The sequence below is a fragment of the Rhinolophus sinicus genome, chromosome 16, assembly GCF_057876585.1.
Source record: "Rhinolophus sinicus isolate RSI-liver-muscle chromosome 16, RSI-T2T, whole genome shotgun sequence".
In the NCBI taxonomy this organism is placed as follows: Eukaryota; Metazoa; Chordata; class Mammalia; order Chiroptera; family Rhinolophidae; genus Rhinolophus; species Rhinolophus sinicus.
The window spans coordinates 28,759,398-28,775,782 of NC_142516.1; the positions used below are offsets into that span (position 1 = coordinate 28,759,398).

The 16,385-nt window shown below is 46.0% G+C and overlaps 1 protein-coding gene across 1 annotated transcript in view; it reads right to left on the reverse strand.

Annotated features, from left to right (window-relative positions):
* Positions 1-1,411: 1,411 nt before the first annotated feature.
* The window catches only part of GALNT12 (polypeptide N-acetylgalactosaminyltransferase 12), a 33,277-nt gene continuing 18,303 nt past the window's right edge, over positions 1,412-16,385 (reverse strand). The window contains exons 4-10 of the mRNA XM_019729214.3: positions 15,819-16,004; positions 12,943-13,060; positions 11,367-11,543; positions 9,144-9,275; positions 7,080-7,193; positions 4,923-5,069; positions 1,412-2,562 (exon numbers count right to left, since the gene is read on the reverse strand). Coding sequence (XP_019584773.1) covers positions 2,422-2,562; positions 4,923-5,069; positions 7,080-7,193; positions 9,144-9,275; positions 11,367-11,543; positions 12,943-13,060; positions 15,819-16,004 — 1,015 coding nt within the window. The 3' untranslated portion in view covers positions 1,412-2,421. The remainder of the gene's footprint in view (positions 2,563-4,922; positions 5,070-7,079; positions 7,194-9,143; positions 9,276-11,366; positions 11,544-12,942; positions 13,061-15,818; positions 16,005-16,385) is intronic.

The following is a 16,385-nucleotide window of genomic DNA, read 5'->3' on the forward strand; positions in this document are numbered from 1 at the left end:
CCATAAAGAAATCCAGAATTGAGCCATATAAATAAAACAAATCCTTTCCAACTGACATCTAAGAAGCTTTTTACAAGTTTTCAAAAAGGAACCTTCTCAGATAGTAAGTAGGCATCTGACACAGGGATGGGAATCCCTGAACTTGCGTTTCAAATGCACCTGCATTGTGTACATTGTTACTGACATAATAATCATACTGGTGACCAGAACAGGAGGCCAATTCACACCTTCCAGTGGCGCAGGTGGGGACCCATCCAGGCTCAGACTCCTCACCCATAAGTGAAGGGAAAGCTTCCTCAAAATATTGTAAATTGCTTCCCAGTCTCTGATAATATATCCCTTGATACCCCCTAAAATATCTGTATTTTTCTTGGTTTTTCCATCCTAAAAATTACCAGATATACGCTGATGGCAGGAGTAAGACATATGACTTCTCGAGCAAAGGTAACTTACTGCAGTGCCCAGTGAATGCAGATGCAAGTACACATGTCACCTCCCTGCACTCATGGATTTGGTCAGCGTTAATGTTCTATCTGCCTGGGAAGGGCTGACACCCCTTCACGGAGCTCAGACTGACACTGCAGAAAGGGTGGCAGGAGGTGGGTAGGATTCTTACCTTCATTACAGGTTGAGCAGGGCATCTTGCCTGACTTACAGGTTACCACAGTGGGGAGGGGAAGGCTTGGCCCCACAATGCCTTACATTTAGGAGAGAACTAAGCTGTGCTGGAAGGGGTTCATACCATATTCCTACCTGCTGAGGAGCTACCGTGTTTCCCCAAAAATAAGACCTAGCCGGGCCACCAGCTCTAATGCGTCTTTTGGAACAAAAATTAATATAAGACCCGGTATAAAACCAGGTCTTTATAATATAATATAAAATATAATGTAATACCAGGTCTTATATTAATTTTTGCTCCAAAAGATGCATTAGAGCTGATGGTCCAGCTAGGTCTTATTTTCTGGGAAACATGGTATTTAATCCCATAAAGATAAAATAGCTAAATTATTTAATATTTATTTTTGAATAAATACCTATTGAAGTTCATTATGTTTCACATTTTATAAAGTGCATTTATGAAAACAGAAATTTAATGACCCCATACTATGTGCCAGGGACTATGGTAAAGCCTCAGCTTCTCTATGTTATTTAATCCTTACACCTACACCAAGAAACTGGTTTCATTATTCCCATTTTACAGATGAAGAAACTGACATTCGAGTGGTTAAAATACATCAGACTGACCTAAGCCAGGTCAACTGGAATTCTTTCTGGGTAATTGTTAAACTGAATCCCACACAGAGAGGAATGTGTACAAAAGAGCCCGAGACACAGGCTAATACTTTTAAATCAATTGCACGTGTGTCTTCATCGCTCACATCTGATAGGTTGCAAAAACAAAGATCTGCAATGTTCTCATACACTTTTTTAATCTTTCATACTGACTTCTTCACATTGACAAAAATCTCAGAAATGGATCTGGGATCTTTCCCAAACCAGAACTACCGAGACAAACTTTCACAGCAGCTGCTACAGCACAAAATGAATTAAATGACCAAATATTATTAATTAATGAACTTGAAAACTGAATTTACTATAGAACATTAAATTTCTCCCTGACACTAATGTGTGATAAAAACTAAAAATGATATAAACAGGTTTTAAAGTTCTAGGGGTCATTACTAAAAGTAGCCAGCCACACCACAGCGAGGCGTTGCCAAAGTGCACCCCGTGTGGTATAAGTTTCTGTTAGCCCAGTACATCCAGTTGCTCCTTTGAGATTTCAGCTTTGGTTAGTCCACTATGGCTAACACAAACTTTGGAGGTTTGACTGGGGTTGTAACTCATAATCAAATAGCATTCTTTAGTAAATCAACCTACATTACCTCAATGATAGGAAGGAATCAGTTCAGGGTTCCCACTGTCCATCTGTCCACAGTGAGAAAAATCTAACTCAACGTTTGAGTTATTATGAGTTTATGCACATAAAAAATGTTTATTACATGAGTCTAATCACTACATATGCAAACATCTTCATACCTGGAAATCCTTCTAAATACCGAAATAAAATATTTACTTTTTCGCCAGGGGGAATAAAAAGGCACGACAGTAGAATATACATCTTGATAGAAAAATATTTAAAGTTTTTTAATTCTCTGAATACCAAGAGTTAACATTTTATCATTACCCTTAGAAAATAGGGTATTTGGGAACAATTTTAAAGTTTTCAAAATCAGTACAAAGCTTATTCACATTCTATTAAATCTAATATCACTTTAACAAACTGTACAACGATTTCCTTATGAAGTAGAGTAGCCAAGTTTTTGGTGCGTCTGTAACTGGACTTAGCTAAGTCTCTGTTGGGCACAGAGTCCAGGGGTCCCCCATCTCCTCTGATGGTCTCCTGGGTACAACGACATTTTATAACATGCTTTCCTTGAAGAACCATTTCTGATGTTCCGAGTTGGTGCAGTCTCGTAAAAGTGGTACAAAACTGTCACTGAATGCCTTCTTCTCAGCCTGAACACATTTCTTGGACTGTACGTGAAATAAAGAACCATCCTACAAAAGATAATAGGCATGGGATGTTCAAGAGAATTACAAGCAATTCCTCAGAAAGTATCTTTTTCTTAAATGCTCAGAGTGAGTTTTATCATTTCAGATATGTTTATTGAGCATTAAGTGTCTGCATGCATAAAGGCAACCCAGGACAGTCCATGCATAGAGATGTCCAGGTGTGTACAGACATGTCAGGCTAGCCTTTCCCCGAAGCTCTTCACTGTCCCTGACTCCACTGTCAGGGCCGATGGTGCCACCTGCTGGCTGCTGTGGGGATCGGTCAGACCTTACCTCTCGTCCTTATAGTTTTTCTTTTCCTTCAGGAAAATCAGGACTAAAGATCTTTTATACGATCTCTTCCTTGTCTCTTAGGTCAACTAATTCCATCCTTGGTGATGCTTTCTTTTATGTACTTAAACAGGAAACTTGGCTTCAGTCCCAGCTCAGCTATAGACCAGCTGGGGGAGTGAGGCCAGTTACCAGAGAGGAAGCGGGTTCTATAGACAGTGCCAAATCCCAAACACCAAAAGAAGATGACCCTCTTTGATGCTTCCCTCTTCTCTTCCTTAATGCCTCTCCCTTCTCTTCTTTTTCCTAATTGTTGCTGAGTTAACTCAGCAAATCTTCCCCTCGGGCCTGGAGTTTCTCCTTCCCCTCCATCTCTCTCTGTTGTAAGCTGTATGCCCCCAAGGAACTTAATCATGGCCAAGCAACAAAGGGGCAGAACAAGTGACAGACCTGTTCCAGGGCAAGAGAGGCCTGAGAAATAAAATTACATGCAAAAAAAAAAAAAAAAATCTCAAAAATATTAACCCTGAAAACCTTTAACAGTGCTCGTAAGTTGCCTGTAGAGTAACAAGAAAGTAAATACAGACCTACCTCCTTTTATTGGCCTTTTTTCCGGGAGGCTTCACAGATATTGGATTTTTTACAAACTCAAGGTAAGACCCTCCACCAGCAAAAAGACTAGGACTCACTGAAGGATCAGATGATGGTGAGCATCTTTTAGCAATTAAGTATTTTTTAATTATGCACATTGTTTTTTAGACACGATGCTGTATCTTACTTAATAGACTGTAGCGGAGTACCTCTCATATGCACTGGGAAACCAAAAAACCAAAATATCCGTGTGACTCGCTTTATTGAAATACTTGCTGTGTTGCAGGGGTCGGGAACCAAACCGCAGTATCCCTGAGGTCTGCTATCAGCACTCCTCCTCCCTCCCTTCTAAAGAGACTGACTTTGCCTTAAATGGTCAGTGAAATTTAAGCTATGTGTTTAATGACATTGGAAACCAATTTTGTGGTCTCTATCTTGCGTTACTATTCCTTGAGGGCTTATAATGGCTTCTAGTTGAAAGAAAGAGGAGAAGGAGGAGGGCGTTACAGAGGACCACAGACTTTTGGGGTTTGTTCTGAAGTATTTTCCCTCCTATGTTTTTATATCAGATTGACAGCACTATGGTGCTGGGCTTTTCTGGGTAGCCTGCAAACTTCATTGCTAATCACGACATTTTCTACAGGAAAACGTACTCCAACTTCTAATCATACTTAGAATTAACCCATTTATAAGCAGTCTAGATGAATCTTTCCATCCCTGAAACCAGGCTGGAAATGAAAGCTTCCCATAGAGATAATTCTTTTGAATTATTTTCTTTGGCTTTATTACCTCCAGTGCTTTGTAGTGAGTCAAAGGATATGAGTGACTTATGAATTCCATCATGGGCTTACTGCAAATATAGTGGGGCTAGTGCCTGTGAGGCCTGAATCAACACTCCATTCCAAGTCAACGACTGTTCCGATGGAGAGCCAACTCCATCAGAGAGCTCTTTTCTTGGTGATTATACTGCAAGTAACAACTAATCACTATAGAGCTTCCCAGTTTCGAATGAATATTCCTGGCCGTACATCTAATCATCACACGAGGCTGCTATTAATGCCCCCATTTTAGAGCTGGGAAAAAGGAGACTGCAAGAAGTGGAATGACTCATGATGGGATCTAACCTCCCACCCTTACACTTTGGCGTTTTGTGTCACTTGTTTAAACCCCATTTCATCTTTGAATGCATTTGTGACAGCTCCTCTTCCCATTTCAGCCTGCTGCAGCTCAAGCTGTAAAAGGGATGGAAAGACTGAAAGACAGTGAGGAAAGAAGAAAAGTGTGGTGGCCACTGGACACCGGACACCATGGGGCTCTACCAGTGCGGCCACGGGCTTGCGGTCCCTGTGAAGTTCCCGGTCTCCTGTACGTGGCTGTGTCCCGGAGACTCGCCAAGACTATGCCAGAGAGCATGCTCTCCTTCCATGCTCCCCTCTGCAGCCCAGGCGGCCAGCAGCAAGGAAGGAATGAGACAGCTCACTTACCTCCTGCAAGATGAATTGCTGGTTCTCTGGGGCCTTTTCCTCACAGAGACGCGTGATGAGAATATCCGTTCCTGCCTGTACAGCTACACAGGCCTCTGGCTGGTGGGTGTTATAGCGAATTTCATTCTGGGACGTGTACTCGAAAAACTAAAAATGGAGCACAAAACAGGCATCCGTTACCCTCGGACGTGGAAAGAGGGGAATTGTTGGTTGAGAACCTGGGGTCACGAGAGCATGGGAGCCGGGGTCCCTCACTCTCCCCTCCTCCGCCAATACAAGGCTGATCAGTTGGCCTCCTACGTGTCCCCTCAGCACTCGGGACACCCTGGTGTGGCTCTTAACGAGTGTGAATGGGGGGGCCTTTTCTCATGCCTGCTTCAGTTGCTAGTGAGGGTGGGGCTGGTGCCTGGGTTACCCCACACCCACTGTGCCTAACTCTGTGCTGGTGTGGAACAGCAGGAAAGAAAATGGACCGGTCCCAGAGCCAGCACTTGGGAGTTCTGTGTGACCTTGAGCAGCCAACTTCCTCTCCTTTTCTTCAGTCCTCTCCTTCTCCTCTCCCCCAAATACAATGGGTGCAACCATGCCGTAGAAACTATGAAGTGATGTGCACAAGCGGGGAGCATGACTGCCACGGGAGACTTGGTTCTTCCAGAGCAATAGATTTCCAACTCTAGTGTCTAGAAAAAATACTGATTCTGGTCCCATCCTGGAGAGGGAATGAGGTTTCCTTCAGTCTGCGAAGGGGGCTGGGAAACTGCATTTTTACATTTTTAACAAGACATTCAGTCAACTACATACCCTGCCCCATCCCCTCCCTTCTAGGAGATTCTGACACAGGAGCAATACCTCTCAAATGAGTTTCCCAGAAAGCTGATTAAAACAAAGAGACTGGGATTGGGAGAGACAGGATGAGCCTGAGAATTTGCATTTCTAAGCTCTCAGGCAATGCTGAAGGTACCAGTCGGGACCGCCTGTGAGAAGCAGTGCTCTAAAAAGTGCTGAAGAACCTGAATAACTCAAGGTTGTAAGGGTCTGAATTATGAAAGTTTACTGTTGACCATCGGGACGTAATATTCAAATGAAATTGGGGGAAACTTTGAATCCCCACCTCTTCATCTCTCTGACACCTCTTAGGACAGTAAGGCTTTAAAGGTCCAGAACCAATGCTTCGCTCATTTCCTACATCCTCCACCGGCCCCAACCTGTTGGACCCATCTGCTTTCCTGGGCCGGGGTCCTGCTCTGGTCCTCAGACTTTCCAGAGTGTGCTCCCCTACCCAGCCTGAAGTATAGCAATTAACTCAGACAGATCTACCTGGGCCCCCCACTGGGGTAACTGCCCTACACACCACTTTGTGCTGTGGCACAGCCTCAAAACCTGTAATTCCATTTAAGAACGAATTCTAAAGAAGTCATCCAAAATACAGATCTGTTGGTTTTGTCTTTTCTTTTGACCACAGATGTTAGTGGCAGGGCTATTTATAATCACCAAAACAGGGAGGCTGGGGATCAATAACTAAATCGTAATATGGCCACACAAAGGCATATGGAGAGGCCATTAGGAATGACATTCTCAAAGGATGTGTAATAACACAGAAAAGTATGATGAACTATGGAACACAAAACACATAGACATATGATAACTACTTAAGACACATAATCCAAAGGCTATGCATAAAAAAATGGGAAGTGGGCGGCCGGTTAGCTCAGTTGGTTAGAGCGCGGTGCTCTTAACGACAAGGTTGCCGGTTCGATCCCCACGTGGGCCACTGTGAGCTGCGCCCTCCACAACTAGACTGAAACAACTACTTGACTTGGAGCTGATGGGTCCTTGAAAAACACACTTAAAATAAATAAAAGTTTAAAAAAAAAAAATAAAGGAACTATTTTAATTATAACGGTGGTTGCTCTGGGTCCTGTCATTTACTATTAGCTTCTACATTTTATATTTGCCAAATGTTCTCTAATAAGCATATATTACTTTCATAATGAAAAATAAAAACCAATATTTAATTAAAAAAAAAAAAAACGCCATCGATTTCTCCTGATTGCCCTCTTCCGAGGCCCACAGTGGTGACCCCTTGAGCACAGAGCGTCCCGTTGTTCTCCCCACCCCCCGCCTGAGGATGTCAATCCACAGAGAAGCAGCACGTACCTGGTTCTGACCCATCCCATGACAGAGATACAGAACAACCTGGTGTCCCGCGACTTCGTGGTCATTGGGAGGGTTATAGTCAAAGCAGTGATCTCTCAGCCCTTTGTTCTGGAGCTACACAAAACAGAAGGGTGGGATTGTGGTCCAGATTTATACACAACAACAGCTTCCACCCCTGGCTCTGAGGGAGGGGAAACAGAGTGAGAGGAGGGCCTGCCTCAAGAACCAGAGTCAAGGTAAGAGCTCCTTACATTTCTAGTTTTATTACAATAAAAGTGCTTTCCCGTTCTATACCATAGGCAGGAATCATCACCCCCATTTTAAGATGCTAAACCTGAGGGTCAGAGAGATTAACGTTTTATGGCCTGAAAGCTCATACCTCTTCCTTTCTCGTTAGTTCAGCCTTATTGCTGCACTACTCCAAATACAGCTGGGTTGTCGCCTCCCATATATACCAAGGAGCTCCTGCTAGTATTATGTATCTGCAAAGGACATTCCGATGGAGAGACTCAGCATTCCCCAAATCAGAAGTCCACCATTCTAGACTACGGGACCAGCATCATACAAAGAGCCAATGACTTGTCCAAGGTCCTATGACAAACGGACATTCCTGAGTGTTGCATCCAGGACCTCTAACTCTGAGTCCAGTCTCTCTCCATCACTCAACATTTCCTTATCTAACGTCACCTCTAAGGGGTCTTCTGGCACTAAACCCCTGTAATCGCTCTAAGAGCAAAACACCATGAAAGGCTCCATGCCTTTTATCACTGAAAGTTGGATGACCAGACATCATGTGCTCCTGCTATGATGCAATTTGAGGACAAAGCACCCCCATGAAGTGTTCTTGCCAAAAAGGTTGATCCGACTCCAGTCAACCCATGAGAACTCACATCCATTTTAAAGAAATACAGGGTGGGGGGTGGGCGGGGGAGGCAGAATTTAAAAGTCATCACAAAGAAACAATCAGACACTCCCAAGGGTGAGGCACCCTACAGGACAACGGATGCTGTAGCACCAGGGGGGGTGAAAAAAACAAAGGAAGAGAACTGGCTTAGATTAGAGAGACTTAGGAGAAAAGACACAGAGAGCATACGCAATGTGTAGACCTTGTTAACATCCTAGCGTGAACTTGCCAACTACCCTGAGAGAAATCTGAAAATTTGGGGGAATCTGAATAAGCGCTGGATATTAAATGACACCAAGAAATTATTTATTGTTCATTTGATTAGGGGTGATACTAGTCTGTGGTTTTGTAGAAAGATGTCCAAATTTTATTGAGATGCATGCTGAAGTGCACAGGAGTAAAAGGACATAATGTCTGAGATTTGCTTTAAAAAAGGAAAAATGCGGAAGGGTGGAGCAAAGGGGCAGAGGAAAGGGAAAGCAAGAGAGGCAAAATGTTGATAATTCTAGAATTTCAGGGACAGAGATCCTTACAGCACTCTCTCCACATTCGTGTACCGAACATTTTCATAATGAAAACTGAACTTAATGCATTAATACCCTGCTTGTGTTTATCAACGGTTTCCAGGATGGAACACCAACCGGCACATCCGATCAACACAACAAAGCAGAGGAGACGTCCCTCGTTCACTTGGTGCAGTTCCTAGCAAAAGCCAAAGACGCTGGACATTTCAGCTGGCCTCTTCCCACAAACATTTCTTTTAGGTTTTTTGAAATAACAGAAGTGCTTTCCCTGCTACTGCCTCTGTGGATCTCTGCACTGGGAATTATTAACTGGTCTGGTCACTGAGACGTTAGGAAATGTGATACGGTGCTAGTAAAAACTAGGACATGGAAATACCAAGTGAGCTTTAGTTTTCTCGTCTATAAAATGGGAGGCTTACACTTGCCCATTTTGAGACTGGGCTCCCAGGGCTGCCATTCTGGACCTGAACCCCAGATAATCACAGAGAGAAGGAAAGGCAGTGGATGAAAGGGGGGAGGGGTATGTGGGTGGGGGAGGCCAGCAGTTCCCATGAAGGGGCCTTTCTTGCTCAGGGCTTGTTGATCAGACCTGGGGGTCCACGATCTCCCTGCTTACCACGGGCCCGCCTCACTCACCATCCCAAAGAAGCCAGGCCTGTCTTCAGGCACGTGCAGTTCGGGATAAACGGTCTCCAAGAACCACTTGAAGTCCTTACACTGGAGCTTGGCACGGAGCTGCCGCCTCTCTGTCACGTCCCCAAAGGGCTCCTGAGAAAACAACAAAATGGTGAGCTCCTGCAGGTCACGGTGTTTCCTATCAAAGCCCCTCGCTCCACTGACATTCACGCACTGAGTGAGATTTTACTGAGCACCTACTGTGTGCCAGGCCCTGTGCAGGGCACGGAAGATAAAAAAACACAGTGGCAGCACTCTAGCAGGTGAGACTGTCACACAACTACATTCCCAGGTACTCTCACTACAGGGAGGTGCCACCAGGTACACGAGGGAAGGACACAAAATACCTGCAGATGGGATCAAGGGGCTAAATCCCGGGCCACATTGGATCCCTGGACCTGTGTGTCACCAATGAACGCAGGATCATAGACCAGGAGATGTCAGTAGCACAAGTACGCCACGACATCCTGCGTCACTGCTCCTCTCTGAACATTCCTTGCAAAGTATTCTAGATGTAACCATGAATGAAAACCTTCTCATGTGCTCCATATAGTGAAGTCTAAATACATACTTACAATGTTAAAAACAAAATGCTACAACAAATACCTACGGAAGTTCAGTTTTCCAGATAAAACCAATGATTTAAAGACTTCTGAATAATGAAATAAAACAAGCATCTATTCAGCATGAGAAACGTGCAGCCACAGGAGAAGTGCTGAGTGCCAAGGCACCTTACTGCCCTGCACTGAGATGTTAAACTATTACAACCGGGTAAGTTAAACGTTTAACAGAAATGGTAATGATAAGGGAAAACATTGGAAGAAAATTTCAGATTTCTGCTTATTTTCCAAAAGTTCATTCTTTGATGAGAGTCACTGTGCCGTCATCTTCAACTAAACAAACGTCCATTTCCATAATCGAACATCAGGTATTCAGACGAAAGGTGAATGCAGTGCCCCTCCAACATATTACTCTTTGGGAATTCTCAGGAAGAGGGAACTGGGGTTTCCAGACTGGGTGACAGGAAGAGCAGATATTTCTGCTGCAGCCCTGGCGAGACAGAGGAAGCCATGACCCTGCAGCCCAGAGGCAGAAAGAGGCTGAGAGGGGGATGAGGGGTCTGCAGAGCAGAGGTCCACTGGAGTATGCATGCCCGAGACCCAGTTCTGCCCACATCAGCTACAAGGCCTAGGGCACATTCTTGAAATCACCCTTTCTCTGAGCTTCCGTTTTCCCTTCTATAAAATGAGAATTTCAGAGCTGCCCTGAAGGGCTGCTGTAAGGAACCAGAGGAAGAGATGTTCGTCAAGTGGCAGGAAAAGAGGTCTTGGCGCTGAGCGTCCTGTCTTGCCAAGCAGCCCTCTTGGCTATGGGAATGCAGGGTAAGGGGGCACCCTGTCCTGGGGTGTGCATTGCTGGCCTGTGCAGAGGCAGTAGACCTATTTGTTACAATTTATTTGTAACCCTAAGGTCAGTACTGGTAGTGTTTTCATGCGTCAGGGACTTGAGGACACACGCAGAGTGGTGAAAACTTTGAGTCCCTCATTGTGTATGCTCCCAGCTGAGGTCGCGGGTCAGCTCTCACCCGGTCAACAAGTGTCCTGTTCACAATCTGTTTAGTGCCCCATTTTTCACATGTTTGTGCTTTGTGTTGGTGATTCCACTGTTTACAATGGCCCCCAGCGTAGTGCTGAAGTGCTGTCTAGTGTTCTCAGCACAAGGAGGCTGTGATGTGCCTGGCAGAGAAAACATGTCTGTTAGACGAGCTTTGTTCAACCATGCGTGACAGTGCTGTTGGCCGTGAATTCAGCGTAATGAATCCACAATAATATAGTAAATAAGCCATCTTGAAACAGAAACACACATAAAACCCAGGTATGCATCGATCAGGTGACCAAAATGTGAACTTGTGAGAGGCCAGCCGGTACCTCACCCTGTATTTCCCCTCGGAGCCATGGTTCAGGATTCCCAAAGCCAGTGTTTGTGGCGGCTATATAGAACACAACTACTGCAAAAAAGGAGAACTAGCTGTGTAATTACAGGCGAAGGAATAAAGTGTTCACACGCTTGTATCATGAGCACACAATTGAGTCTCTGTTTCTGGAACCAGGTCTACTATGGGTATGGGGGCTGCTTTTGTTCAGAAGAGGCCAGATGGCATGTGGGTAAGCCCAGGGAACTCACCAAACGGGCGTGGGGGTTTCGATGGTAGTAGATCTCTTTAAATTCATCCATCCACACTTCAGCTGCACGGACACTGTTGGCCAAAGCCTTTTTGCGGGAGTAGGGAGCTTGCTTGGGGAAAACGTGGCCAACGTGAGAACACGGGTGTATCTCCAGGGTCCCACCGCACTGCCAGATCTGCACACAGAGCAGAGCAGAGGCTGGGGTGGGCGAGCAGGAATGAGGAGCCAGTGCCCAGTGCCTGCCGCGAGGAGGCCGGACACGGAAGTCATGACAAACGCTGCCAAGCCCTCACCCTTCATGGGGCAGGAGGCCACTTCCCGCCACACTCGGAACACAGAATGCAGTCAGAGGAAGAAAGCAGACCCAAAGACAAACAGGCCCTCAAATCAAGAGCCCAGAGTCCATGCACTAAAGCTCATGCACTTGACTCACAGGGGCACCCATAGCTGACCTCGCGGGGGACCCATTTACTCATGATGTAAAACACAGGCTAATTACCTGATTTCCTAACCACAGAAGGTAGGAAAGCAGCAAGTAAGAAGAGAGGTTTGGAAGGAGGAAAGGAAGAGCTTCTAGAGGCAGGCAGAGCAGCCTGACACCTAGGGAAAAGGCAGAAAGACCATTAAAAGCACACCCTAAAACTCAACGGGCTGAGTCATCTGGGACCATTTCATGCCGGGGCAAATGGCCATGGACTCTCCACTGTCCACAGGAAATATGAGCAAGGATAGCATCTGGTGCTTATGATAGGGGCATGAGTCCTTAGTGGAAGGCCCGATTCTTGTTTATTAAATAACTTTTCAAGCAGGAAACCATATAAAATATCATTAAAATTTTCCATTGAAAAGCACGAACATGGACACAGGTTTTGATACTTAAAGTGCAAGGTTTGGTTAACTGGAAAATCCACTGACATGCTTGGGGTTTCTCAAAGGAGTAGCATCTGTGGGTCACGTACAGCAGAATTGGGAGGTGGGCTCATGACAATAGGCAGATTCCTGGTCCCTACCATAAATTCATCAAATCTGACCTTCTGGAGACTGTTCCCATAAATCTGCGTTTTAAACACGTTTCCCTAACAATTCTGTGTCAAAGTTTGAAAGTCACTGTGCTCAATAAAGAGGCCACTTCATAAATAGTTAAGTAAATCAAGTCTCCAAAACGATGGGACCAGGAGGAAGGGGCCCGAGTTTTAGCCTAGTCTCTGCCACTCACTCCATGAGCAAGTCATTTCCCTTTGCTGAGCTTCAGTTCCTGCCCCCTATAGGGACAGAAAAGAACTAGGTGACTGCAAAGGCCCTTTCCTGTCCCAAATCTATTAAAAAGTATATATTTTTTAAAAATTCAAACAAGAAGGCAAGCATGTTTATAGGATGCATGTGCCATTTTCATCTTTCAGGATCGCTGGATAAACTGCCAATATGGAGGAAAAGTCTACCAGGCTCTCATAAAATCCTGCCATTCCCAAAGAGAGAGGTGGGGGGGAGGGACAGGGAGAAGAGGGGAGAGAGGAGAGAGGGAGAGAGAGAGAACGGGTTAACAATGAGTCCAAAGAGAAGACTGGAATACTTACCCTAAAGGAGAATTCAAGGTTTTCTCCACCCCAGACTTCCATTCCTGTGTCATAAGACCCCAGATATTCAAAGTATTTCTTACTCACAGCAAACAGCCCACCAGCCATTGTTGGAGACCTAGAAGAGTGTGAGATCCACATTGCAATGCAAGCAGCAGGAAACCATCACAGTTAGTTGAACTACCTTCCCATCACAAGCCCTTCAGTCCAGTCGTCCATCTCTAAGGGTGCCCTGAGCTCATGCTCTGCCTGGTGCTACGCTGGGCCTGGAGGCACCAATGTACCCCCACGGTCCCTGTCCTGGGGCAGGGCACAGACATCTCAACAGGCAAGGACAGAACTCTGTGTACGATAAATGTGTTAACTAAGGTCACCCCGAGCCATGTGGGAACACAGAAGAGGGCATGGCGGACAAGGCGAGCTCAGTTTCCTGGAAGAGGCAGGGTCTGAAGAACAAAGGGGAGGTAGCCAAGAAAAGGAATGGAATGACTCTCCCAGAAGGCACCAGCATGAGCAAAGGCCTAAGGGCGAGAGAAACCCTGTGCTTTTAGAAGCATAGACAACCAGGAGAGACGAAGAGAGAGACCATGGTCCCCAGGAGAATGGCAGGCGCCAGGCTGTGGTGGCCTTGGTCCCACAGTCACTGTGCAGGCACTCACAGATGCCCTCTAGAGGCCAGTGAATAGAAGATCATAATAGGCAAGTGACATTTTAAAGCTCCCCCCCCCCCACCCCCCCAAGGCTGTTCCTCTCCAGATTGAGTGGTCTCCCCTCCAGGACCCAGACACCAGCTTTGGCCTGCTTCCTCAGCCAGCCCTGTTTTCTCCCTACCAGCTTCCTCTACAAACCAGCACTGGTTTCATAAACAGCCCAAGGCTTCCATCCTACCACAGCAGAAGGCTGTAAGGTCAACACAGGAAAGAATAAATATGGAAATGGGGAAATATATAACAGGAAGAGTCCAAGTTAAACATTTTTAGATCCTCCAGCAGCACATCTGGGCCTTGACAAAGCGCTGGCTTTCCTTGCACTCCAATCTCTCAGCCTGAGAAAAAGACAGCCAGATTCCTTGTGGAAGGGAAGGTTCTAGATTATAAAGCACTTTCACGTGTGTTCATGCGAAAAGTCTAGGAAATAGGCAGAGTGGATATGCTCGTACCTATTTCACAGGTGAGGAAACTGAGGCCCAGGGATATTACGGGAGGGGGAGGATAGCTGCCTACAATGTCCTTACACAAGTGTACGAGGGCGGTGTGACCCTGGACAAGATCCTTCTCACTCTGGCCCTCAGTTTCCAAACCTGCTCAGCGAGAGGCTGGGCAGGGTGCCCCCTAAGAGCCCCTACAGAAACCTGGGAGTCATCTTTGAGTCCTCCCTTCCCCGTTCCCATCCAATTTCTCCCAATTCTTCCATGCAACATCTCTGGAGTCTATCACTCCCTCCATCTTCTCCTGCCCTGGAAGACTGCAAGGCCTCCTAATGATGTCCCTGCCTGCAGCCCTGTCCTCTCCAGGTCCCCCACCACCTGGCATCAGCGTGATCTTTAAAGAATTCAACAGGCAAAGATCACTTCCAGCTAAAATCCCTTCGTGGCTTCTAGCCTCTCGGGGTGACGTCCAACCCTTTTCCTTGGCCTTCAAGGCTGAACATGACGTGGCCCCATTTCTCTCTCCAGCCCCATCTCTCGATACTGTCTCCACACTCGTCCTACTCCAGCCAGCAGTGGGTCACCTCAAGGTCGGGGCTCAGGTGGAAGGATTCAGAAGCCCAACTGCCAAACATGGGTTGCAGATCTGAGATACCATCTCTGGCTCAATATACCAGCGACAAAGCTGAAGTCTGATCTTCATCTGCCTGACTCCTACATCTGTCTCCCAACTGGTCCTGGACTTGGAAGGGGGGAAAGAAGCCAAACTATTATTTCAACACCTCAAGAATGAGAGCAATTAAACCCCCCTTGAGCCTGCTCTACTCAGACCCTGGCTCACCCACTGGACAAAGGTGACTCTGCCACTCCCAGGTCCACTCACCTCCCAAATCCCCCACCCCCTCCCGCCAGTTCAAAATGTGCCTAACAGTGTGTCCTCAAAATGTTATATGTGCATTTACCCTACGACCCAGCAATTCCACGCCCAGGTATGTGCCCCAAAGAACTGAAAACAGGGACTCAAACAGATACTAACACGCCAATGTTCACAGCAGCATTATTTACAATAACCAAACGGTGGGAACAACCCAAGCATCCCTCAACAGGTGAATGGGCAAACAAAACGTGGCTGTATATACAATGGAATACTGTTCAGTCACAAAAAGGAATGAAGTTCTAGAGGAAACTGGCAAACATGTTAAGTGAAAGAAGCCAGACACAAAAGGACAAATATTGTGTGATTCCACTTATACGAGGAGCCTAGAACAGGGGAATTCACAGACAGAGAGCAGAAGAGAAGTTACCAGGATTTGGAGGAGGGGAGGGAGGTGAGTCATTGCTTAACGGGGATGGAGTTTCTGCACAGGATGATGAAAATGTTCTGGAAAAATGCAGAGGGAATGGTTGCCCAATATTGTGAACGTGCTTGACAGCACTGAGTTGTACACTTAGAAATGGCTACAATGGTAAGTTTTGGGTTATGCATTTTACCATAATTCTTAAAAAAATATATATATATATATATATATATACACACACACACACACCAATATGAAATCCAAAATATGTATGTGCGTGTGTATATACCAATAGCAAAGATTTTTAATAAAAATAAACAAATGCTCTGGAGGAAGTGGGAGGGGTCAATAGCTAAGCATCCCTCCCAAGGGCCTTCACTGACATGTGGGCCAGATGCAGTGAGGCTCGCTCAAAGAAGTCGACCCCTGACCTGATGACATCGACAGGGGACCGCATCCGCATCCGCTCCCTCTGGGGCACCATGTGCCACGTGAACACCAGCCTCCAGTCGAAACCGCCGATCTGGGGCTCCCCAGCGTTCCCCAGGTACTCAAAGGTGTTCCAGTCGATCACATCGATCACAGGGCACACCACTGCAGACTCCTCTTCATGGATCCTGCAAACACCCAGAACACCCCATCTCTCCATGTGGACGGTGCAGGAGGGCAGTGAGGACACAGGAGAATGAGCTCTCCTCACGCTTCCACAAGGAAGGAGAAAGGCCTGCTTATCTGCAGCCACGTCGGGCACGTGACTATTGTGGGGAGTGCTTGGGGGACGGTGGGGAGCAAGGATCCCGGCCGTAATATAAAACATCCCACAGCTTTAATATTCTGATGCTATCTACGGATATTCCAGCTAAATGTGACTCCCCCTATGAAAGTCAAGACATGTAAAAATCAAAGGTAACTGTTAAAACAGAAGTACATTTTCAATTTCTCAAGACTGCAAAAGGTTCCTTCATTTAATCACAATGAATCATAAAGAGAAAAGAAAT